Source organism: Vanellus vanellus, assembly GCF_965231255.1.
Source record: "Vanellus vanellus genome assembly, chromosome: 1".
In the NCBI taxonomy this organism is placed as follows: Eukaryota; Metazoa; Chordata; class Aves; order Charadriiformes; family Charadriidae; genus Vanellus; species Vanellus vanellus.
The window spans coordinates 22,824,281-22,850,346 of record NC_138905.1 but is presented as its reverse complement, the minus strand read 5'-3'; the positions used below and the strand labels follow the sequence as shown (position 1 = coordinate 22,850,346).

The 26,066-nt window shown below is 38.3% G+C and overlaps 1 protein-coding gene across 1 annotated transcript; it reads left to right on the top strand.

Moving 5' to 3' along the window:
- Window positions 1–1,037: 1,037 nt before the first annotated feature.
- TUBGCP6 (tubulin gamma complex component 6) lies at window positions 1,038–24,181 on the top strand (the record flags this gene model as incomplete). Its single annotated transcript, XM_082498361.1, has 25 exons — window positions 1,038–1,784; window positions 3,271–3,434; window positions 4,795–5,005; window positions 5,518–5,691; window positions 6,744–6,865; window positions 7,197–7,272; window positions 8,153–8,262; window positions 11,051–11,142; window positions 11,240–11,379; window positions 12,895–13,044; window positions 13,680–13,761; window positions 13,839–13,927; window positions 14,107–14,222; window positions 14,898–15,036; window positions 15,126–15,242; window positions 15,493–16,807; window positions 17,225–17,280; window positions 17,539–17,731; window positions 18,005–18,173; window positions 19,525–19,666; window positions 20,752–20,946; window positions 21,222–21,354; window positions 21,589–21,802; window positions 22,936–23,135; window positions 24,002–24,181. The coding sequence occupies 25 exons, from the start codon at window positions 1,038–1,040 to the stop codon at window positions 24,151–24,153; spliced, it is 5,298 nt and encodes a 1,765-aa protein (XP_082354487.1). The 3' UTR covers window positions 24,154–24,181.
- Window positions 24,182–26,066: the final 1,885 nt, after the last annotated feature.

Here is a 26,066-nt window from a genome sequence, read left to right as displayed (position 1 = left end):
CAGCCGGGGGCGGGAAGCGCCGCGAGGGCCCGCGGGCCTCGGTGGCCCCTGCCCCTGCCCCTGCTCCTGCCTGCAGGCGGGCCCGCGCCCTGTCACGGACCGCGGCACAGCAGCCGGGGCTCCGCTCCGGCGAGGGCAGGACCCGGCAGCGGAGGCGCCGCCGCCTCCTCCCGCGCCGCGGCCCGTCGCGCTCGCGTGACGTCGGCGGTCGGCGCTGAGGGAAGGAGGAGGCGGCGGTGTCGGAGGCGGCGTCCTGCTCCCGCCGGTCCCCGGGGAGCCGCCCAGGTACGGTGGGATGAAGGGTGGAAGGGGCCGGGGGTGGCGGGGCGGTGCTGGGGGGGTGGTGGTCCCGGTGGTCCCGGTCCCGGTGGTGGTCCCGCTGTCGGCGTGGTCTGGCTGGGGGCGAGGGGGGAGGCTGGCGCGCCCTTCGCGGGGTGGGAGGGCTGGGCCCAGCCTGATCCTTGGGGAAAGCCCCCGCCCCCGGGAGCTCCTCCGGAGTGCTGTTGGCACCCCCAGCGCCTTTTCGGTGGGGGCTTCAGAGCCGCCCCAGGGATGCCTGGTGTCGTGCAGGCCAGCCCTGCGCTGCCTGTCACCCTCAGCACCCACATCTTCTCGCCCGCTCTCTGCGTGGCCCTGTGGCTTCTGCTGAGGGCACTGTGCAGGTGGGATGGAGGTCTCCTGAGAAAAGCTGAAGCGGTAAAGCTTTTGAAGGTGTTCCCACATGTATCCTGTGTCAGATCAGGGCAGCCTTCTCTGTTCTATTTCGATCTGCCGAGCAAAATCAGGCGTCTGGAATTAAGCTTGCACCACCACCACTTTGCTTGTGATCAAAGTCATAGTGTTATTTTTATAGCTCATGTCCTAAATATGTGCTAGGTCAGTTTTCTTCTCTCTCATTTTGGGCTGTCTCACTTTAAATTGAAGCATACTCATTAATTTCTCATACCCGTTACCAGTGTTTCTTCCTTTTCCTGATACTTTTCAGGTCTTCGCATGACCCAGACTGTAGCTGCTGTCACCTGACAATTTGATTTGAAATGGAGAGCATTACGCAGTTGTTCAATGATTTGTGTGAAGCACACTTGACAGGTTTGCCATGGAAGGTCCACCTGGGCAGGCGGAAGATCAGCAAGAGAAGGGCTAAGCAAAATCTGAAGAGGGTTGCTTATAATGCCCTGTTCATAAACCTTTTTCAAGATGAGGCTCGTAAGCTGCAATCAAACGTTTCCAGGCTTCCAGTGAAAAACAAAATTTTGATGCTGTCTTTCAACTTGAGAGTTGGTGGCCTAGGTGCTCAAGCGGATAGACTGGAGAATCTTGTGGAGGAACTGGAAACAACTGAATGCTTACCATTTACTGAAGTTAATTCTGTCTTGGATCTCTTAGTACAGCTTGCTGGAACAGGTCCTCCTCAGCTTGTACCACAAAAAAAGGACTATTTTCAGAACAACAAATATGTCGGGAGAAATGTCAAATATCAGGGTTATGATTATTATGATGTAAGTGTATTTGAAGCTGATATACAGTCTCTAATAACAAATGAAGAATGTCAGTTCAACGACACAATTCAAAAGACGCTTCAGATAATGGAGGCTGCACCTGGCACTGGACTCCCTGCCATAGGGCTGTTCTCACAGAACTATCCTGCTGGTGACAAGTTTGAGAAAGAAACGCGGGTCTCGCTTTTTGGTGCTCTTGTCCATAGCCGTACATATGATATGGACATCAAGTTGGATTTACCACCAGTGCCTGACAATGCAGATTTGTCTGGACTTGCAATTAAAGTATGGTACCGTTAGTTTTGGACTTAAGAGTGTATGCATGCTTTCAATATGCTACTTTGAAACTATAGTTTAAAATATAGGCAGTTGTTTAATTTGTAGTAGAAGCATACAGTGTTGGAATTTAAGATGGAGCAGGGATCCTTTTCTTTGCTGAGAGCCAGATAAGCTTTTTGGATACAGAGATATATGATAATGAAAACCTTGGTCTTGTCCTGTAGCTGTGTACAAAACCATCATGTGGCCATAGGCTTTATGCCATCAGCTATATCTGTGCCTTCCTCATCCTGGTAATCTTTTGCTTGCATTTTTGCCTGGTTTATATATTGAACTCCTTTGCATTGTTGCTTGTTACTGTTCAGCCTGACTGCGTAAGCTTTCCGGTCTGAATGTATGTGTCTTGTTCAGGTTACACTACCTAACTTGTATTTCCTTCTTGGCTTGTTGTATCTTAAAACATTTTTTTCAGTTATTGTATTTCATTGAGCCTTCCAGTTCCCACTGTCCTTTTACCTTTTCAGTGTATACAGTTTCTACTGTGTATTTTTTTTCACCTTTTGCTGTCCATTCTGTATTTTTGCTGTGTCTTATTCTCATAGAGGTACTAGATAAACTTGTATTTTTCTTCTTTCTTCCCGTTTTTACTGTGTCTAGGTAGGTTTTTTTATGCCTCTGTACTTCTAATCCTTTTTTTGTTCCCTCTACTTAACATATGGATAACTCCTGCAATTCCTCTAACTCAGGGTCTTAATTGAAACTTGAAGGCAGGCACATTAAAAAAGAAAACCCCTGTGCCATTCAGTGTGCACATATGGATGTAAGTTGTAACTCAGGGGAGGCAGAACTTTTCTGAGTAAGTGCTGTACTCTTTTCATCAGACTGGAAAAATTGCAATTTCTTGAAGAATGTGCTGCTTTTTATGCAGGTGTGATTGTCTTTTACTAAAATTGAGTACTATTCTGCACATAGAACTCCTGTTGAGTGGGAGTTGAGGATGTGGCATATACACTGTTTGGACACCTGCAGATTTTCTGCATGTGAATAAGCATAAGGGAAGAAACTATGTTAGTCATAGTTAACAGAATGTTTACAAATTTTAAGAATTAGGGCCTGGATGATTTGCCAAATGAAGTACTGCAGTATGATTTTATTAGTGTTACATACTGTTGAATATCCAGACCTCAGATTGTCAATTTGTGGAACTATATGCTTACCAAAGGGGTAAGTTTCAAGTTTAACACTGACAAACTTAGTGTATATTTTAATGGTGATTGTTGTTTTATGTATAGGCATTAATATCCATAGAGACTTATCAAATGAAAAGAGTGCTTACAGGAAAAACTTAAAATAGATATAAAGGGAGGGTGGGCAACACAGGTTGAGTATGTGGAGTCACTTGATCACGAATGATAGCAAAACATCTTCTTTATTAGCATATGTTTCTTCAGTGAAATGATTTCATGTATAACATCTGAACGCTCTCTGACAGGTTCCCCAAAGTATAGACCAGTCGGAAGATGAGGGATTCCAGTCAGCATCCAATCTGACTCCTGATTCTCAGTCAGAGCCGAGCATGACTCCAGACATAGACTTGTGGGATGCAGTGCTTACATATGGACCCAGCAAACGAAGATGTTGGGAAAGAATTGGATAGTATGTGTCTGATGTTATTGGCAAACTTACTATGCATCGTATGCAAATGTATGAAGGTGTATTTCATCTTAGTTCCAAGTGACCTCAGTATAAATAGTGAAATGTGCATATTTAATTCACAGGATTCAATATACTGCATTAATGACTAAGAAAGGAATAAAGGTCCAGTTCTTAGATTGCTGCTGTTTCATAGGAAGAGATAAAACAAAATCATCTTTGTCAAAACAGTGAAGGGATTATGGGAACACTTGCTGTTTGTGTGAAATGCAACATTTTTGTAACTAATTTGACTTCTTATGCACTATGCAATTTACCTCAGTCTAAAATGATTCCATATTTTCAGTTTCAAAAGAGAAAGTGATAGTTGTAGGACACTAGAATAATTAAACCCATATCTGCCAATATTGTATTACTTTTCCCTCTCTGTAACCAAATCAGAAATTGTAACAGACTTCTTGATGGCGTAGTTTAACCTCTAGTTCTTTTGTCTGTTGAGTAGAAGATGCATCTCCTGAGAGAGGTCTCTATATAGCCTTGTTAAAGCTTCCTAGCTTCCCTAAATTGGAAGAAAAGAAAAAAAAGGCAGGTATGGAAGGTATTTTCCTTACATTCCTGATGGATAGTGGTATGCCTGATTCTTGGAGAAACTGCTCTGTGTGTTTTCTGTAATTTTAAGTAATAATCTAGTGATGTGTCTATTGCAGTGTTATACAGTGTTTTTTCAACTCTGAGCCTGAGCAGCTCAGAAACTCAGAAATGCCCTGACCTGATTTTTCAAAGCCACTGTAGCACACTCTAGCTTTGCTCCTCGTACAAGACGGTTTTTCTTGCTGCCATTTAGACTGTAAGGATCTTATATCAAATATAAGTCAAATATAGACCATATGCCTGACAGCTTTCATCTGATACATGCTACTAGAATTCAGCATTTTTGGAAGAATTAGAAGGAGAAATTGTTTTGGAGAGGATAGTAATCCTCACTGGGAAGAGCTAAAAGCTGTTAATACAAGTCATCATACAAATCGTGAACCCTGAAAATCTGGTATATATTGACCTTATTTTCCTAATATGAAAACTGCATCAGGGAAGGCCAGAAAAGAAGCTGGTAATTCCCTGTCAAGGTTTCTGTCTCTGAACTGATGTTCCAATTATCTGCCTATTTCTTCACTGTACGGAGTTTGGGCTACAGTTTCATTGACTGAATGCGCATTCCCTTGAACATGTACTATATTGCTAGTAGCTTTTTCTGTGGTCAATACTAACAGTGTAAAATTCTGAAATGCCTTTTTTTTTCTTTTAGGAGATATATTTCTTTCTTTGCATATAAACACCTTGTAATGTTGTGTTTGCTCTAACACAGCCCACCTGGTAAAAAAGAAGAACCATATCTTACTGAAGCTGGGAGAGAAGCTTTTGACAAATTTTACAAACTTCGAGAAGGGGAATTGCAACTGTTTAGTAATACTGTACTTCAGCTTCCACAGCTTGTGCTAATGAAAGAACCTGAACTGGTTAAGGATGTCTTGAATGTCCTCATTGGTGTGGTATCCACTACATTTTCACTCAATCAGGTATGGAAGATTTTTAACTGCACTTACTTGTGTCTTTTTCTTTTTTTCTTTGTAGAGGCTTCCTCTTTGATACATATATTTCTCTTGAGATCTTTTGGTTGTGGATACTGTTAAAAAGTTGAATGTGGCCTACTGGCAATAGGGCAGTATTTATGTATTGCAGTAATGATGTCCTGCAATAGTCTAAGAGTATTTGTAGTCCTGTAAGTGAAAATAGGTTTATGAGTACTTGAAAATGGATGTGCAAATAGTTTTGTAGATTGGATTTTCTTTAAGGAATTAGATAATGATTCTTATTCTGTATATTTGAAAATACCACTCATGCTCCTGAAATTTTGCTACAATTTAATATTTGTCACACTGTTCTAGCTATATCATTTCAGTCACCAGAGTATCTAAACTGAAAATTTGTCTGCTGTTACTTCTGTGTGTAAATGTTTGCTATTTTAAATCACAACACAGCTGTGAAATATGTGAATCTGCCTTTTTTTTCCCTTCCTGTATCCTTTTAGGCTGCTCAGACTTTTGTGATAAAGGAGGGTGTATATGTATCTGGGACTTCACCAGAGACAATGCACAACCTGCTCTCGGAAGTTGCAGAGTATGGAACCTATTACACACGACTAAGTCGTTTTTCTCTTCAGCCAGTTTTAGATTCTTCATACAGCAAAGGACTTGTGTTTCAGGTAAAACAATTCTATTAAATCATCTAGATTTAATGGCTAATTATCTTGGGTAGAGAAGGTGACTTTGATTTCATGTAACGCTGAAATTTCTTCATTCTGCAAAACCGCAGAGCATTTTAGTGTTATGCTTATCTCAGGTCATCAATGAACAGTCCCACTGTGTTTAAATCACAGCTCTGTGTACTTATGGCTTGCTTGCACTGAACCACATGGTAAAAGGTCTTCATTATCTGAAGTGTGATTTGTTCAGTCATGTTGTTCTGTTGAGGACTAAAGTGATATCATTTTTAGATGTTTTAGAAACATTACATATTTATACATTAGGATGTATAAAATTAAAATACAAGAACTTTCTTAATACAGTATGTGTGTATTTATCTATAATATATATTTAAAAAAATAAAAACTGAAATAGGGAAATATGATATTTAATAGCTTTAATAATTTTTTCTCTGTTCAGAATTAAGTGCAAATTATCACTGTCAGTCCTGTGTATATTATGCTGAATTGTACATACACTGTCTAACATCAAGTGATTTCATCTCTTTCTAATGCATAGAATTGTTAGGATTAGTTATGAAAACATATTCCTTCTGAAGATTTGATTTTCAGCAATGTCAATAGAAATTGAATAAGAAGTCCTCTCTCCTTGTCTCACTAGAAAAAGTTCTAGATGACTTTTTTCCAGTATCCAATTTAGGCATGAAAGTAAGGAAACAGATTTCCCTAGGTTCAGATTATAGCTGTTAGAGAACAAGGAGCTCCTAAAAGGGCAATTCAAAGAAGCTGAACCAAGGTGCTTTACTGCTGTGCGTGGGTACAGGCTCCATGCCATGGATGTATAAAGAGTATAGAGCAGTCATCTGGCTAATTTGATTGTCTGAAGTTGCATGGACTTTTACTTTCCCCTTACTTTGGTATACAAGTCCCTCTTACCTGCATATGCAAATTATTTTAGTAAAAGGTTTGTTTTCATGCTCATGCAATTGATGTGAGATGTAGATACATTAACAGCTTTAACAGTAAGACTTTAAGTATTTTTTTGATCCTAGGCATTCACAAGTGGGCTGAGAAAGTATCTTCAGTATTACCGAGCATGTGTTTTGTCAACACCTCCTACTTTAAGTCTTCTAACAATCAGCTTTCTCTTCAGAAAATTAGGTCGTCAGTTGAGGTAAGAGAATAATATTAAATATTTAAGCTTTTCATAGCAGAAAAAATTGAGTCTGTTTCTTCATATACACTAATAGAAACGCTTATATATGGGCATTCTTACATAATCTTTCAGTATTTTTCCTCTGTTTTAACAGAAAGATTTATTTATCTCCAGAAGATTCTAGGGAAAACATGTAAGGTCTTTATATTCAGTTTCTTTGTTATCCCTATTATCATACAGCTGATAATGTAGGGTTGTTGTAAGATATTCAACTTTAGCAAAGTTCATCACTGTGATCTCAGAGACTTCTGGTTGAAATTGTAACATATATTTTAATATTGTTTTTTAGGTATTTAGCTGAACTTTGTGGCATAGGAACAACAACACTGGGGATCAGTGGTGGAACTGGTGCTTCATTTCCTACGGTGATAATTAATTTGATGTTTTTGTTTGGTTTGGGTTACAATGTTAATATTCTTCAAAATTAGGTAGGATTTTACATAAAATATTTAGCGTTGGTCTTTCTGCTACCAAAGATATGACCTTGATCCTCCAGTTAGAATGGCATGATCCTGTCTCTACATATTTTAAAACTTGGAATTTTGTCCTGTGTTTTCAATTCCTAAAGTAAACAAAGGACCCAAAATAAATCTTAAAGTGCATTTCATTGCATTCTAAGGGAGATGTTTGTAGCAAGTCAAACAAATCCAACTCTAAACATACCTGTTTCCCTCCAGTGACTATAAAGTGAGCTTGAGTTAATTAGATCAGATGAAGTTATCTTAACTGCAGATAGCTAGAGGAAGTGAGATGAATCGTAGAATAGTTTGGGGGTTGGAATGGACGTTAAAGACCATATAGTTCCACCCCTCCTGCCATGAGCAGGGACACCTCCCACTAGACCAGGCTGCTCAAAGCCCCATCCAGCCTGGCCTTGAACACTTCCAGGGATGGGGCATCTACAACTTCTCTGGGCAACCTGTGCCAGTTTCTCACCACCCTCAGAGTAAAGTATTTCTTCCTAATGTCTAATCTAATTCTACCCTCTTTTAGTTTGAAACCGTTACCCCTCATCCAATCACTACACTCCCTGATGAAGAGTCCCTCCCCATCTTTCCTATAGGCCCCCTTTAGACACTGGAAAGCTGCTATAAGATGTCCTCAGAGCCTTCTGTTCTCCAGGCTGAACAGTCCTGCCTTCTGTGTCTAGTGAAACACATAAAGCTGTGTATTTATGGGTCATTTGTTACTAAAGTTGTAGTGAAGTTTGTTGCCTAATATTAGAATATTTTTCAATTTTTTTAGGGTGTTAAATTGCTTTCATATCTGTACAAAGAGGCTCTCAACAACTGTAGCAATGAGCATTATCCTGTTCTTCTGTCTTTGTTGAAGACGAGCTGTGAACCGTACACAAGGTGCGTCCATACTGTTCTCTGCATAATTGTGTTTAAGAGCAGTTCTGAATTAGTAATCTGGCAAGTAACTCTACTAATTTATCAATGGCTTTTAACATTTTCAGAGAAAATATCAGCTGTGGCTGTATCTGCAAAATACATATTAAAATTAATTCATTTTTCTGAATCCTTCTTTTCCTCTGTTTTCCAGCTCAGTAATAATGTAAGTGTTTTACATATGACTAGATTAGTAAATAAATGCATGTAAATAAGACTTCCTTCTTGCTGCTGGTACTGGAAATTCATACTGGAGTATAAGACTTGGATAAACTTCTATTTTATTTTTTTTTTCTTCTCATATCTGTAGTGAAGTCCTGGAAGTGGGAACTAACACGTTTCTCTTGGTGTTGCACAGACCAGGAAAGTTCATGCTTATTTCCACTCTCTTTTTCTTTCCAGCTTTTCAGTGAGCAAAATTTAAAAAAAAAAATAATCTGTTGTTCATTAAGCAGATGTAACTAACAATAGGAGGTAGAGTTTCTTGGATTGCAACAGTTTTGTTAAGCAGTGCACATAAGTTTGGAAATCATTAGTTTATAGACCTCTGAAGAGACGCTACATTTTTTTTAAATAGCTATTTATAGGGATTATAGCTCTAGTCTGTCATCGGTTTACAGTCAAGTGCACCCTCAGCAAGTTTGCTGATGATACCAAGCTGTTTGGCGAGGTAGACACACTGGAGGGGAGGGATGCCATCCAGAGGGACCTGGACAGGCTGGAGAGGTGGGCCCAAGCCAACCTCATGCAGTTCAACAAGGCCAAGTGCAAGGTCTTACATCTGGGTCGGGGCAATCCCAAGCAGAAATACAGGCTCGGCGGGGAATGGCTGGAGAGCAGGCCTGAGGAGAAGGACCTGGGTGTGCCGATTGACGAGAAGCTCAACATGAGCCAGCAGTGTGCAATCACAGCCCAGAAGGCCAACCGTATCCTGGGCTGCATCAGAAGTGTGGCCAGCAGGTCAAAGGAGGTGATTCTGCCCCTCTACTCCACTCTCGTGAGACCCCACCTGGAGTACTGCATCCATCTCTGGAGTCCCCAACATAGGAAGGACATGGACCTGCTGGAGCATGTCCAGAGAAGGGCCACGAGGATGATCCAAGGGCTGGAGCACCTCTCCTATGAGTAGAGGCTGAAAGAGTTGGGGTAGTTCAGCCTGGAGAAGAGAAGGCTCCTGGGAGTTTTTATTGTGGCCTTCCAGTACCTAAAGGGGGCCTACAGGAGAGCTGGGGAAGGACTTTTTACTAGGGCATGTAGCGATAGGATGAGGGGGAATGGCTTTAAACTAGAAGAGGGCAGGTTCAGATTGAACATTAGGAAGGAGTTTATCACTTTGAGGGTGGTAAGGCACTGGAACAGGTTGCCCAGAGAGGTTGTTGAGGCCCCCTCCCTGGAGGTGTTCAAGGCCAGGCTGGATATGGCCTTGGGCAACCTGGTCTGGTGAGAGGTGTCCCTATCTATGGCAGGGGGGTTGGAACTCGATAGTCTTCAAGGTTCTTTCCAACCTAAACCATTCTATGATTCTATGATACTTAGTAGATGTAGTGATAATAGAAAGGGAGAACCAAAATCCGTCATCAAACAGCTCTAAATTTAAGATTCCTCCCATGGCTACCCTTCTTGTTTTTTCTTCCTTCTACATAAAATGTTCTTCAGAGAAATTTAATTCCAGATTTACCAGAAGACTCATTGAAATATCTTCACAGCTCCTGCCTTGCAATTTATAGAAGGTAGACAGATTTCTGAAATACCAAGGGCAGGATGTCATGGCATCACAAGGAACCTTAAAAATATGAAAGTGTGCTTATTAGTATGTGATACTTAACAGCATTGACTCCTAAATTTGTTGCAGATCTCTATCAAAACATCAATCATACATCAGGGCTGTCATGGAAGGAGGCCTCCATTATCTGCAGAAAGTGTTATCCCACTCATTTATTAACCTGAAAGAAATTAAATAGCAAAAGTTGTTGCTCAAATAAATCATAGAAACATAGATTTAACACTTTAAAATTTCTTTTTACTTACAACCTTAAAATTGAATAGTGATTCCTGTGCTAAATGCTTCCTGTTTATTACAGTGACCCAATGTCTAGAAACAGTGTTAGTATTGCAACTAGTAAGAAAAGAAAAGATTAGCTTCAAGGTGCTCTGAGCCTTTTTATCTATAGCTTCAGATAATTGTAGGTTTTTTATTTCTTCAAAAGTTTGGTTTCACACAGAGGAAATACGAAAAAACATGAATAAGTATTCCAAAATAGTAGTTCTCATTATTGCATGTATATTAAAAATGTCTCTAAGTCCAGGGAAAAAGTGCATGGTATTGTATCTTTGTTTTATACCTTTCAGTGTCTCCCTGTTAAAGTTAACTCTCTTTAAAATAAAGCCTTCCTGCTTATCTTTCCCTGTGCTTTTGATGTGCAGGAAAGATTTCTAGAAATTTTTAATGTGTACTTAGTAAATTAATATACAGAAATAAAAAGAATGTTTTAATTAAGGCAATGTTCTTTCATCTTAACTAATTATCACTGAAATGTTCTATATAAAGATGTTTTCTTTTAAGAAAAATGTAGAGACCCAATCCTGTGTGTGTCTTTAAATATCAGTGTGACAGCACTTAATTGCTGGTTTTTATTCTGCCTGTAGCTTGTGTGTTTTGATGTTTTAAAGAATATACTTACTGCTTGGTTATAATAAAGTTGAGAAGGTGAGAGGATTGATTTTTGATATTGTAAAATTGTATTTTTTTTAGATTTATCTATGATTGGGTATACAGTGGTGTATTCAGAGATGTTTATGGAGAATTTATGATCCAGGTGAATGAGGATTATCTTTGTTTCAGAGGTATAGTATGTATACAGAGCATTTCCAATTTATATAATTTGTGCTGTTAATTAAATAATTAAAAATGTGTACTTTCATCTTTTTCTTTGCTATGTAGATAAACATTACTGGACTCATGGTTATGTTTTGATTTCAAAAGAAGTAGAAGATTGTGTCCCTGTATTTCTTAAACATATTGCTAATGATGTATACATATGCGGGAAAACCATAAACTTGCTGAAATTGTGCTGTCCTAGGGTAAGTTTTGGGTTGGTTCCTTCCTGTTACATTGAGAAAATCATGTCTCTCTAGAGTAAGCTTCTAGGTTTTTAGCAAATTTGTGCCTTTATTGAAAACTGGTATTGCATAAGTAGGATGTTGAGCAATTACTTGCTCTCAGATTACTTGTGAGCTGATTATCCACTCTTAATTGCTAACACCTCACTGCAGAAATATAAATTTTTAACAGCATCAATTTTATCGTATCCAATGCACATGCTATATTTCTTCTTTTCCTTTGTATGGAAAGCAGAAATGTTGTAGGCTTCCAAGCAAGTGCCTTCCATTTTTCACACAACTCACACTGCTATTTTTTGGTTTAAAGATGCCTCACTTAGTAGGTCTTGACTCACTTCTGCATAGCTCTTGTATTTCAGCTCTATCACTACGTTTCCAAAAACTGCTTAAATACTTCTGTATATTAATATTTTGCGGAACAATTCTTGTCTTTGATTTAAAGTACTTTGTGTCATTCCTCATCTCTCTATATATCTGACAGTGAAACAACCACAGAGGTGTCTAAAGTCTCCTGCCCAAGAAACTAGTATTCTCTTTCATTTTAACATCAGAGCTGCCCAGTCTTGACACAGCTGAGCAGCTCAGCACCAGATACGTTATATCAGATATCAGGCATAAGCCTCATATCTCAAATGAGATGACCCTCTACTAGTTCTTCTGAGTCTGGTCTGCTAAGTGTTCTCAAACCATCACTCAGGTGTGCCAGTAATACTGGGCTTTTTATAAAACAGTATCAGTCATTTTTTCCATTATAAATTACAGCTTTATCAGTCACTAACACAATGTCTTAATAGACAGAATGTTCCCTCAGGATGGGGGGGACCCAGGTTCAATTGTCTTCCATCTGTCTGAGAGTGCCAGTCACATTCCATCCCTTTCCATCTTAATGCCCTGAACAGCTGGTTTTTCACTTTTACTTATGCTAACACAGTCCCAGGAACACAGCTCTGGGCATCCCATCTTCTGAGAGATAACATCTGTTTTTGAGCATTATGTCTTGTGTAGAGATTTCTCCTGTAGGTGTCTGTTAGTTATGCTCCAGAGAGTTCCTTTTAAGTGGGGATCAGTGGGGGATATAAGTGAACAAAACCTAACCCTTGATAGGAGAGATGCATTCAGTGCTGAGTTACTCAGGTTTGGTTAATTTGGATATTCAGAAAAGCAAAATTTTAGGCACTTAGAACGTGACTAGTATAAATGTATGTATCAGATTTTAGAGTCCTGTCCAATTCAGTGGGAAAGAGGGGACCCTGAGAATTTGACTTGTGATCCAAGTTCTGGTACTTTATACTTTTTCCTACTTTGAATGATATAAAGGCTAAACCCGATGATATTAATAAAAAATTTAGATCCTGTTTTAGTATCTTGGAAGCGTTGCTAGGTTAAAAAAATATATATAATGTGAATTCATAATCTAACATTTTACAATTTTTAAAAAAGTATTTAAAGAAATTTCTCATTTTTCTCATTTTTCAGCATTATATATGTTGGTCAGATATACCTGTTCCCCGGATTTCAGTTATTTTTTCGCTTGAGGAACTGAAAGAAATAGAGAGAGATTGTGCAGTGTATGTAGGTCGAATGGAAAGAATTGCCCGATACAGTTCCATAAGTAAGGAGGAAAAGGTAAATGAATTAAAGAGTAATGACCTTATTGTTGGGATTTTTTTTTAATACTCATTTTTCTTTTTTTGTTATAACTTTGAAATAATTTGTATTTTTGGTTAGAATTTTTTCATTGGTCAATTGCTGTTTGAGTTATTGCAGCAAATAAACTTATTTAATATAGCTTTTAAAAGTATAGGTGGTATGTTGTCATTTGTTAGTGTGTATTAAATGAGTTTTGTACTTTCATGTTAGTTCTTCACAGCAGCAGATTTGCCATCCTACTGAAAAGTACTGAAAAGATTGCTAGATTCTAATTCAACAAATGTGACAAACTAATTAGTAATCAGATAAGACTCTTTCTGTAATTTGCATGGCTAATTGTCTTTTTAAAAAATTCTTTTAGTTATAAAGAGACTTCTGTGTTTCAGATGCCATCAATATGGTGTATGTATCAGATGGATTTGGTTTGTTGTAAGGTCTGGAGTATTAACTTTCAGTATTTGTTTATAGGCTTTCCCAGTAATTAATTGTTTTATTAGTAGATTAATAACCATTATAAAGTGTGCACCTGTCTTTGCAACGGTGTATTTGCAAGTCTAAAATAATAGAAAAAAATCCCACCTGTATTTTTGTTTGTTTGGGGTTTTTTTTAGGATTTGCGCATGGAAATAGCCAAGCAAGAATTAATTGTTCATGCTCGAGAAACCGTTAGCAAAGTACTAAAAGCCATTAATGGTAAGTTGCAGTGGTGTTTCATGTGTTTTCTAGTGGGTTTGTTAATGTAAGCTAATAATATCTTCATTTTGATACAGATCGACAAATATCAGAACGAATGGCTTTGGATGCAAAGAAAAGGGAACAGTTTCAGAAACTGAAAGAGCAATTTGCAAAAGACCAAGAGGTATTTCTGTGTGTGTTTCTAAAGGCCAACTGTATTTCTTAGGCAAATAATTGAAATCTTGATTTATTGTAGTGAAGTTGAATTAATAGCTCATGGGGTACAAATAAGAACTTCTTGCAGATGTGTGTGTTCCAGCTGGTATTGAGAGTGGCTTTTAAAAGTGTTACATATTTATGCAGCGTCGCCTTGCAATAAAGCAAGAGGAGATTGATGATGATTTCAGCTATGCTCGAGAGCTCAGAGAGAGAGAAAAAAGACTGAAAGCTTTAGAAGAAGAACTGGAAAAAAAGGCAAGGTAAATGTATCCGAGTAGTCACCCAAAACTTAGATACTCCAAAACCATCATGAAGACCTCAGTAAAAAATATTGTATATTAAAATTTATGGTACTAGCAGTTTCCAGACATTGGTCTACAAAGTTAATGTTTGCAGTTAAAAGATGGGTGCAAGGATTTTTGGTAAGCTATGAGCAATTTTGTGATTTAGGAATGGTTATTGGCCCAGAAATCTGGGACCTACTGATTTGCACCAACCCTATCCAGTATGGTTTTCATTATGATCAGAATTTCAAGAAAAAATTAACTACGTCTTACAATTAAAAGCTGAGACTGCAGCAAAAGTGATCACGTTTACGTCAAAGCAGAAGTAAAAAGCAGATGGAGGAGTTAGATTGATAATTATTTGAATTGCTCTTATTGTGCATCTAGTTGTATTTCAGTTTCTTCTGTTATATCTAAAATACTTCAGATAAATGAGTGATCTACTAAGAATAATTATAAAAATACAAATTGACTAAGAATACAGTCCTGTTTTCTCCACCTGTTTATTCTTTGTGATTGAAGCCTCTGGCTTCTACTTTTAAAAAATTGCTTCTCAGTTCTGAAATGCTGAAAGGCCTTAGTCTTTGGAATAGAAGATGAAAATCTGTGTGCAAAAATCTGTAACTTAGCTTTATTTTTACCTTCATTTAGGCAGGAATTAATTGACCATTATAGCAAACTTTCTGATGATGCAGCCCGTAGGGAACAAAGAGCGTTATGGAAAATCCAGCGACACAAGTTGGAAACAGCCCGTCTTAAGTTTCTATTAGAAGATCAAAAACGCATCGAGGTATCTTCTGAAAAGATTTAAGAAATACAATTTAGAAAATTTGGTACTTGGTACTTAAAGACTTCTGGTTTTGCCATTTCTACTTACAGGAAATGCTTGAAAAACTTCCAGATGGAAACTACAGGAGAAAATTAGATATTATTCCTTATACACAGTGCCAGCTGCCTTTAGATAAAAACCTTGTTGTGAAGGATCCACATTCACAGGTGAGTTTATTTTCTTACATAAACTCCAGGTTGCTGTTCCAAGTTTCCCTGAAGGGAGTTCATTTCATGGTTCATTTCAGTTCAGTAAACACAAGGTTCACTGTAACAGCAGGGTGAGTAGTTACCACATTATTTGTAGTACATCTGAAAAACTGGAAAATTTTAAATCTTACTTGTAACAAAGTGGCGCCCTAATAAGTAGCTTGATTATGTGACTAGCCATGCAGTGTAATAATCATTTCTTTTTTAGGTGTCTTCTGTGAAACCTCTGCATTCTGATGAGACAGTTGGCAGAAAAGAATCTGAGCCTGAACTGGAACATGCTACTTCTGCTGACAAAGCACTGTCTGTGCCAGAGCCGACAAATAATAATGCTAATGAGCATTTTCAGCCTAAAGCAGCGGGATCTGAAAGCAGTCTCCAAAGTTCAGAGAATGCATGCAGTCCTCTGTACAGTGCTGACTCCTTGCCTGAATCCAATGTGAATATAGAAGATTTCTTATCAAAGCCACAATATGAACAACCTGTTGCCATTAGTGTACAAGGATCTTCGCTAGATGAAGCATTCCGAAATATTAACTCGGATCTTTCTGAGACTTCTCAAGTGAGTGAAAATCAGCCTGTCTTGAGAGGAGCACCAGAAGGAGAAGATGATGCGCCATTGCATCAGCAAAATGAGTATGATTTTAATACAGTTCTCAGACCATCTGCAGCTTGGCAGGGACATGTCAGAGTTGGAGAAAGCGTATTTGATGTGGAGTACAGAAGGCCTCGGTGGAGTATTCATGGACATGCGTCTGATGCCAGTATTAGAGTGGGAGAATACATACCTCATGTGGACACTTACCAGCCACATTCAAGTCCTTACGGGCATTCTTCAGACTCCCATATAAAAATCAGCAGCTATACTTCTGAAGTTGAATCTAGCCGACCCCGATGGAATATTCATGGGCATGTTTCTGAAGCTCATATTAAAATTGGGGAATATGCTTCAGAGGTAGAGCCCTCAAGGCCTAGGTGGAACATTCACGGACATGCTTCGGAAGCCAATATTAAGATTGGAGAGTATGTGTCAAATGTAGCTCCTACAAGGCCTCGATGGAACATCCACGGTCATGCATCTGATGCCAATATCAAGATTGGTGAAAACATGTCAGAGGTAGTCTCAGCTAGACCTCGTTGGAACATCCATGGGCATGCTTCACAGTCACACATCAAAATTGGAGAACTGGTTTCAGATACAGAGCCTTTGAAATCTCGTTGGAGCCCGTTTGGTCATGCATCCCAGTCAAGCATCCAAATAGGGAAGTGGGCCCCATCTACAGAAAATGATCCAATACCTCATCGTAAAACTATTTCAGGTCCTTCATCTGACTCCACAGTTCAGATGCTTCTGTACAGTGAAGAATTATCTCCTCCTGAAGGGAGCAGAAAGGAAGCAAAAACCTCACAAGTTAAGGAAAAGACTTTACCACAGTCGCAGTCATCTGACAGTGTTCCAGTCTTTCCTGATGCTAATATTAAAGAAGACAAAAAAGAAAATATAATGGAAGAGAAGCAGGAAGGTAAAATAAAATTAAGTTTATCCAGTCAGCATTTGTTTAAGCGCTCATGAAAGTAACTATAAATGTTTATTTTCAAAATGGGTACTTAGTACTTAATTCCTTGCATAACTTTTCAGACACTGTTAGAATTCAGAGGAGAGAATTTGAGCTTAGTCTTGTCTCCTATATACAAGAAACAGAGCATTAAAAAAATGCTAGTCTGAAACTTCATGAAACAGGACATCGTGTGATCTTGAGTAGAGAACATGCATAAAACTGCCTGAGTGGAATGATGGGGAGGGACTGTTATTGGGGTGGTTGTTTCTGTGGTAGTCTATAGAGAAATTTGGAAGAAATCTGGGAGCAGATCTGAAGTATGAACTAAGCACTGTAAGCAGGACTAAGTAAATGCTTTCTTTAATTTACTTGTAATTACAGTAATTGCAAATGTGGTCAACAAGGACCCTTCTCCAGATTCCTCGCAGAGCTTACAGGTAAGAAACAAAGTATTTGTTGAGAAGATTTCCTTTTCCTTCGAAGGATTAAACACACTGGTGGTTAATGTAATAAGTTTCTGTCCTAATCTAGTAATCACTGTAATATCATATTGTTTTTACATGTCAGAAAAGTACAGGTCAGTAAGCTCTTTTATTTTCAGTTGGAACAGCTAGTCAATTAGCTGTAAAAACACATTAAGTGTGAGTAGGTAAAGCCAACATCTCTCATAAAATTCGTCCATTTTTTTGTTTTAGGCAGAAGAACCTGAAAAAGCAGTTCCACAAGATACTGTGACTCAAGAAACTTTATTTTCTGAGGCTAACGCTTCCAAGACTATGGAGGAGGAAGGGGGAGAGGAAGATACATGGAAGAAAGAACAAGCTTATTTGAAAGCCTTATCGGATCAGTATTGTATTGAAAAATATCAAGATAGTTATGATTTGATGTGTGAGTAGAACTGTTGGAACAGTAGATTAATAGAAGATGTGGTAAACTTGAGCAAGAAAGCTGAGTGCCAGAAAAAATACCTGAATTACCAGTAAATTACCAACACTATGAACTGCAGTAGCCAAACAATTTGCTTCTAGGCACAGAGACGAGAAATACATTTTGACATATAATGATTTTTTAACCTAGAGGGGTTTGTAGAGTTTAGTAGAAACAGATTATCAAATTGCTTAAATATAATAACATACAACATTTATATATTTTTAAATTTAGCAGAACTGCCAGTTTCTCATCTCTTGCATCACGTGATACCGAGATCGTACACTTTTCCTGTGGATCCTATGGTACAGTCAGCAACAGATGAAACAGCTGTACAGCTGAGCGAACTCTTATCTCTGCCAGTGCTGATGAAGCGTTCTATTACTGCTCCACTTGTATCTCAGTGAGTATTTGTTAGAAAAAGTGAATCCATAATTTAGTAATTAATGTCATGGGTTTTATTAGTTCTTTCTCGAGACATGAGTTGCACATAGATCTGTTCTCTTTAATTTTCTCTTTGCTCCCAGAAGTGGATGGTCCATTACTAACTAAAAAGTTCAGATTTGCATTATAAATAGTAACATAAACTTGTATTTTTATGTGTAAATTAAAAATGTGAAGGTCTGTTTGAAATACAAGGGCTTGGAGGGAAGTGTTTGCTCTCAGACTCATGGATTATGCAGCAGTAGTTTTGACACCGTTGGTTTCCTTGTTCTTTAAAAAGAAGGTGTATTATTTATAATGTTTGTGTTAGTTTTTATTTGAGAGGTGAAAAATAAGGGGGGGGAGAAGAATCTTTTTTATAATGTGAAAGCTTGTGCATATTGATAAGGATATATTTTATGTTTCTATGGGAACTCCAGCTTCTAGGCTGTTTGAAGTTAAATAGAAGCTGTTCTTTTTATTATTGGAATATATAGCAAAACCACATATGTGTTGACCATTTTATTAGTATATCTAATGGTATTTTAAAGAAGAGTTTTTGTTATTCTGTACAAGATTAGCCTCTGTCATGAAAATGATTATTCTAAGATGCGTTGAAATGCTTCCTGTTTTGGAATCTACTTTCTTCTAAGTTTGGATTTCCATTTACTAACTCTGAGTATGCTATACGCAAAGTTTGGTGCAGTGTAGAAAGATGTAATTATCTAACCTAGTTTTAAACATCCAGATTGGCTACCAGAATGATCTGTATACAGGTTCATGTATTCAGCAAAGCAAAGTAAGTGAGCCTGAGTTGTGTGCTGGCAGAATTAGCCTATCCTTGATATGCAAGTTAAATTATTTAAAGCTAGCTTGAATATATACACTATACTGCAAACTGTAGTATAAACCTGTCCTCAATATCTAGTGTCAGAGCTTCACCAATTAGGATATTCTTCTCAGGGATTTCATAGTCTTTCTTAATCTGTTTGTATAGGTGACAGAAATAAGACATAAGGCTATTGGTAAAATGGTGCTCCAGGCCCAGCAGCGTGTTCTAAAGATCATGATATGTAGCCAGTCTTAAAATACTTCCACAGTACTGCTCAAAACCCAATTATATGAAGTGATAGGTTTTAATTCTGATATATTTGGATGAAGATTTTTTTTTTTGTCTCTTTTTTTGTTTGTTTGTTTATGTGAATATTGTCCTGTCTTGGATATCAGAGTCAAGTACTGGAGCATTAACCTGATGTAGCCACAGCTGAACGTTAACAGTAAGGAAGGAGTTGCTTGTAAGAATAATACCTTTTCTGTGTTTTTATTTTTAGCGTTTCTCTTGTGAACAAAGCAATAGTTGATTACTACTTTGTGGAACTGAATGTAGAGAAGCATTTTGAAGCACTGAGACACTTTTTGTTAATGGAAGATGGGGAGTTTGCTCAGTCACTCAGTGACCTGTTGTTTGAGAAGGTATTTTCTTTGTTGTCTTAACCCTTGGTTTTGGGTTGTCTGTTTTAGCTTGACACCTCTGTATTAGTTTGGGTGGAAATGAGGGAATGGTGTGAATTGTACTGTTTTCCTCTTTTGTGCCATGTTAAGAAGTCTTGTAGCAAGGAACTCTGTTAGTGTTGTAAAGGCTGAGAAGAAAGGAGGTGTTTGCTCAGAAGGGATGACGATGCCTAAGGAAATCCCAAGGAAGAGAGTAATATTTCTTACTGCTAATCCTAGCAATGGAGCGAGTACAAGGATTTGGCACACTGAGAATAATAACTTCAAACCTTGACAGATAAGCAGTCATGGAAGGGTATTTCACTATTTCCTGTGAAAACTGCTGCCCTATTGCTCTGTCCCCTCTCATCTGCTGGCAGCAAGGCTGGAAAAGCCTTTTGCCATTTGCTAAAATCCAGTGGAAAGGCCTGTGTTGCAAAATACCTACTGTTACCTCAAATATCCTATAGAGCACAGGGGAGGGCATCTGAAGAGTGCTGGGCCCTGTGATGAGGCAGTATTTTCATGAGTTACCCCTGTGTTCATGGGGAAGACAGCGAGGCAGGAGGGATAGCCATGGTTAATACAGCTGGTTGCCAGTGGAAATACATGGCTGTAAGATAGTTAATGCATTTCTAGGAATCCTAAGAACGCTTTAGACCCAACTAGGGAAAGCACTTGGGGTTTTAGACTCGATGAATAACTTTATTTGTAAACCTCTGAGGGTGCTGAGTTGATGAGATAGGCAGATTGGAGTCAGATAGATAATACCAGGCCTGTCACTGGCTTTCTTCCCCACCAAAGCCTAAAGGCTCTATCCCTGCAGTAGGTGTGTGTAACAGCTCCTGAAACACAGCAAACTGAAGTCCAACATATCAAAATAAATCAGCACAGGTATGAGATTACCTTCATGCTGTGAACAGCAAATAGTTCCCTTCCAATCAGAATGGTGGAGCAAGGCAGGATAGTCACCACTTTACCATTCTGCTTTAATTCACCTGTGCTCAGGAGCCAAAACTCTTTATTATTACTGTGTAATTTGGATTTTTGGTTTTTTTTGACCCTAGCTTGGATCAGGACAAACACCTGGTGAATTGCTGAATCCACTGGTTCTTAATTCTATCCTAAATAAAGCATTACAGTACAGTCTTCATGGTGACACCCAGCTTGCTTCCAATCTTTCTTTTGCCCTCAAGTACCTTCCAGAAGTGTTCAAGCCCAACGCGCCTGATGCTCTGAGTTGCTTAGAGCTAAGGTACAAGGTAAGAAAGCATGGAGAAAGGTAGTACTACTGCAATTATACCATGGTTGTTATGTACCATGGTAGAGTGAATATGTTCTTAATAATGGAATACCTTTAAGAATGGAGTCAAAAAACTGTGTAATGGAAATTACAGGATTTACTTAGTCTGGCCGTTGCATTACATTATTAAAATATTTATATTAATTTGTATGTCCCTGAAATATTTGTATCTGAAATATTCTTCTAATTTCTAACAGAGAAATGTAGTGTCATCAGCACTGTTGTTTCTTTTAGGTTGACTGGCCTCTGAACATTGTCATTACTGAGAGTTGTATGAATAAATACAACAAGATCTTCTCCTTTTTGCTTCAGCTGAAGCACATGGTGTGGACTCTCAAGGATGTTTGGTTTCACTTAAAACGCACTGGTAAGTATAATGGGTGAACTAGAGAGTGTCCTGTTTAAAAAGCTTTTAGCACCCTGTGCTAGACGATTGCTTATAAACAGTCATGTCAAGCTTCAAAAGACACGATTTTTTAAAGAAACTTCCTTGGCATTTTAAACAGAGTCTACTAATAGAAACCTTCATTCCTTTAGAAATCCTGATTTTGGACAGTCTCCATGGGTGCTGATGATAATACGTTTCTGTTTTTATTTTCAGCTTTAGTGAGTCGCGCATCAAATTCTGTTCAGTTTCGACAGCTCCAGCTGTATAAACATGAAATGCAGCATTTTGTGAAAGTTATTCAAGGTTACATTGCTAATCAGATTCTTCATGTTACATGGTGTGAATTTGGAAACAAACTGTCTTCTGTAGGCAACCTGGAAGAAATTCACAGAACACACGCTGAATACCTCAACAAAGCAATCTTCAGGCAAGCTACCATACTTATTTTTGCTTCAAATAGTAAAGTTAATGGAGCTGCCAGTCTAGCCTAACGGGCTTGTGCAAAAGTGACTTCTACCTGACATACTAAGTAGTCTTTACATACGAAAGTGTAAGTAAGGGAAACAAACTTCATGGCATGGCATGTGGTCCATGCTGTGATGCTTTTTCTCAGCTACCTATCCTCTCCATTTCCTCAGACTCCTTGGAGTTGCTTCCAGCTCCTGTTCACCCTGCCTCTGCAGACTTCAAGTCCGTTCAGGATAGCTCTAACCTGAAGACTAAGGGCACACTTGTCACCAGTTGTTTTTCTTTCACCCCATCCTTGTCATAGCCTTTGTATATGGATGCTCTTTCATTCAGTATGAGTAGTGTGCACAAGTAAGCCTACCTCAAGGATTGCAAAATGCTTCTTCTATACATTATATATGCCTTTAGTATACGTGCAGTGACGAGGACTAGACTTTGAAGGCACAAATGTGACCTGATGTCTCTGTCCAGATTTACAAGCAGTGCAAGAGACATCTGTCTTTTAGGAATCACAAGCTCTTAGCCCTTTGGTTAGTGTATACGAGGCAGAAGGGTGGTGTGAATATGAGGAGAGGAGCTTGGGTTTATTTGTTTTCTTTGTAAAGAGTATACACTGGAACGATAAAGTGGGGAGATGGAGGGAGAAGAGATGATAAAGAACAGAAATTACAAACAAGAAAAGAAATCTGTCCTTTCATGTGTCTCTTTCAGTTTTAATAAGAAAACCCTTGGCTAAAGCTGTGTTTGGATACCAGGTGATGGGATGAGAGGGGATTAAAGTTTAAGAAGACTCAGAGCATGATAATGTTTTTAAAGAGGCCTCTCTTTTGCAAATGCAGATGTCATTCTAGAAAACAGATACACCAATGCAAATAACAGTTTCTTGGAAGTGCAAGCAAATTATGTTAGGTTTAGGCACCTTTTTCAAAATCACCATTAATTACAGTTGGCTGCACTCTTGTGGATGTTGGTTGTTTGTTTTTTTTTAAGCAATTAGAGGAAAACTAAAGGATTGTTACCCCTTTGTATTATTCTTCCTACACCCAATAAATTATGTCAACTACATTTCTAAAGTTGGTTTTGTTCTGTTAGGGGTCTGTTGACAGAGAAGGCAGCCCCTGTGATGAACATTATACACAGCATCTTCAGCCTCATTCTGAAGTTCCGCAGCCAGTTGATCTCTCAGTCATGGAGCTTTGATGCAGGGAAGCAAATGGCTGTTCATCCCAACTTTGGTCTGATGCAGCAGTCATACAATACCTTCAAGTATTACTCCCACTTCTTATTCAAAGGTAAGAAATTGCATAAATTCTAGATAAAAGAGAAGTCGACTGACAAGTGAAAAAATTACAAAGAGGTTTTGGAAGCATAACGTAAAAGTGGGAAGATGTGTGTACTTAGCATGTGTTAGAAAATGTAGTTCCCAAATGAAAACTGCATTATTGTGGTTTGTGAAGATCTGCACATCCATCAGTTAAAATGTCCACACAAGAAATCTAACAGATATCCCAAAACTGACCTTAAGTTTTTGCTAATTTGCAAAATAAGTATTTGGTATTTAGCTCTACATATGTGCTTATGTTTTTCTTTTCTCTGGAATTGAGTTCTGGAACTTTTTACTGGCCACAATGAGAGTGAGTTAGATACCATTTAGAAGTAATTTTAGATATATCTGCATTATTATTGGTTCTGTTTTACCTCAGACCAGGACATTTGAGTATTACCATTGTTATGAGATTTGAAAATTCTGATTCCCATGTTGGACTACAGCTCAGAGAGCCTCCTACCACTAGTTGGAGCTTATATCCAGTGCTCCAGGGAAGTGTTTTTCAACTGCACAGCTCATTTGCCGAATGTCCTTTCCTTTAACATGATAAAACTTCTTCTCACTGTTAGCTTACTCTTAATGTGAAGAAATGGTTCATCTGTCTTTCCTCTCCATTTCTCTTTCAGATCTTGCTTGTGTTTTTGGTAGAAGTTACTTATCCTTCCCCTGAGTACAAAGGTGGTTCTTGGGGTTTGGTTTGGTTTTTTTTTTTATAGGAATCCCATAACTCCTGAAGGAAGTGCAACTGTTTTCCTTAGATCTATTTTTCTAGAATATTTTCTAATCAGACTATATTCTTCAGGAAATGAGCTGCCCTTTTTATTCTTTAAGGGTGTCCAAAAATGGTGTCAAAGGACCAAAAACAGATATTTCAGGATGAGTTAGAATGGCTGATTCCAAATTCTACAGGAAATCAGAACACCTCTGGGAGCTACCTAAGCCCATACTACGAGATCTATGGTTGCTTCATGGACAGAGATTAATAGACTATTCCGTAAGGAAATTTGCTGAGTGACCTAGTTCTTTACACCCTCTTCATTAAGCACTACAAAACAAATGTGTGCTCGTTCATCTACACTTGTTCCTTCAGTCACTATGTATTGTAAAATGCTCTTTCACAATGGGTTGATCCAGAATCCATTGAAAGCCAATACAAAGTAGTCTGGACTTCAATGGCTTTGGCTCAGGCCCTAACTTCTAACTATACACTTTCCCTTCTTCCTCGCATGTTGCTGCTGCTTGCTAATTCCCTTTGTACTGGTGCATGGGATGTTTATGAGCTTAGGGAGTTTCTATTGCCTTTTTTTCTAAGGATGTTTAGAGCAGTTGGTTTGTTCATTCATAGAGCTTGAGGGGTTTGTCCCAGGAATTTCTCTTCATTTTTTTCTTTCTTACAATGGACTTTGCTTAAGAAAACTTCGGCAGAGCTTCTTCTTTCACAGAGGTCACCAGAGGACGTAAACAGGCTTCCCGGTCAGTTGACATTATGATAAGAATTTACCATCTTATTGTGCAACCAGCTTGAGAAAGTATTTAATAGAATAATACAGCTTCACTTAGAACTGACACGTAATCCTTCTCTTCCATCTTATTTGAAATACTTTGTAATTCCAGAAAAAAAATACTGGACCTTTCTTAGGCAAAAATAAGACATTTGTTTCCATTGTTTTTAGATTTCTGCATTAGGCTGCTTTTTTTTTTTTTTTTTTAATTAAAATGCACAGATACTGTCAAGGCTGAATAAGCATACTAATCTTAGTTGAAGCTTATTTTATTTTTTGTTTTTCTTCCAGTGGTAACAAAGCTTGTAAATAGAGGATACCAACCACATTTGGAGGATTTTCTATTGCGAATCAACTTTAATAACTACTACAAGGATAACTGAACTCTGTAGAGTAAGGATCACTGATAGCATGGTAAAACAGAAACAGATAAACCTATATGCTTATGATTTGTAGAAGCTTATGCGAATGCCATGCAAGAGGCATTTTTCTTCAGTGAAATAACCTGCCATCTAATAGCTTGAAGAATATAACCACCACATACAGAGAATGATGCTGCTTAAAATCCATCACACTTCCCAGTTTTTTGGTCTGCTGAGAATTATGTTGTCATTATTGCAAAGATAGAAAAACTGAGTGCCTGGTCTTAACAGGGGAGAGAGAGTGCAAAACTGTATATCTGTGAATGTGTAAATGTTGTATTTTCAGTGTTGTGAATTTCCTCCAATGTAAATACATGTACGTGAAATAAATTAAGAGATACTTTCTAAAACTGTTGAGAGATGCGTATGAGGTACAAGTATTCAGACAGGCGTAAATGCCTATTTGATCGGTATTATTTTCAAATTGATACTGAATCTCAATCTCAATTTCAAATTGATACGGAATCTCAATCTAAGCAGAACTTCAAGGCTATTAGTTACAGTAGAAGAGGGCATGATAAAAACAGCTTGCAGTGAGGCTGTCTGGTAGGAGATACAGTATTTGACTATTCAAGCACTTGGTAATTATTGGAACACTTGTGCCAAACTTAAGTTTCCTTATCTCTGATTTAATCACCACAAAATAAGGTGTATAGCCTATGTAAAACAGCTAAAACAGAAATTCAGCATCACTAAAGTGAAACAAAGCTCTGATTCCAAATATATTCTGACTACAGAATCACATTTTCAATTTGCTAATGATTTTCCTTCTCCTTTTTTTTTCCTTTCTATATTGTAAAAAGACAACTGAACTTTTAACTTCATAGTATGAAAGTGTTGTAGAGAGACAGTCTGCTTTGAAATTTTCAGCTTTGCAATATATTGGTTTTGACATCCTGAAGTCACTTAAAATGTGAATATGTTCCTCAAGAGCTCATTGTCTGATTAGTCACCACTTATTTAAAAGTACAG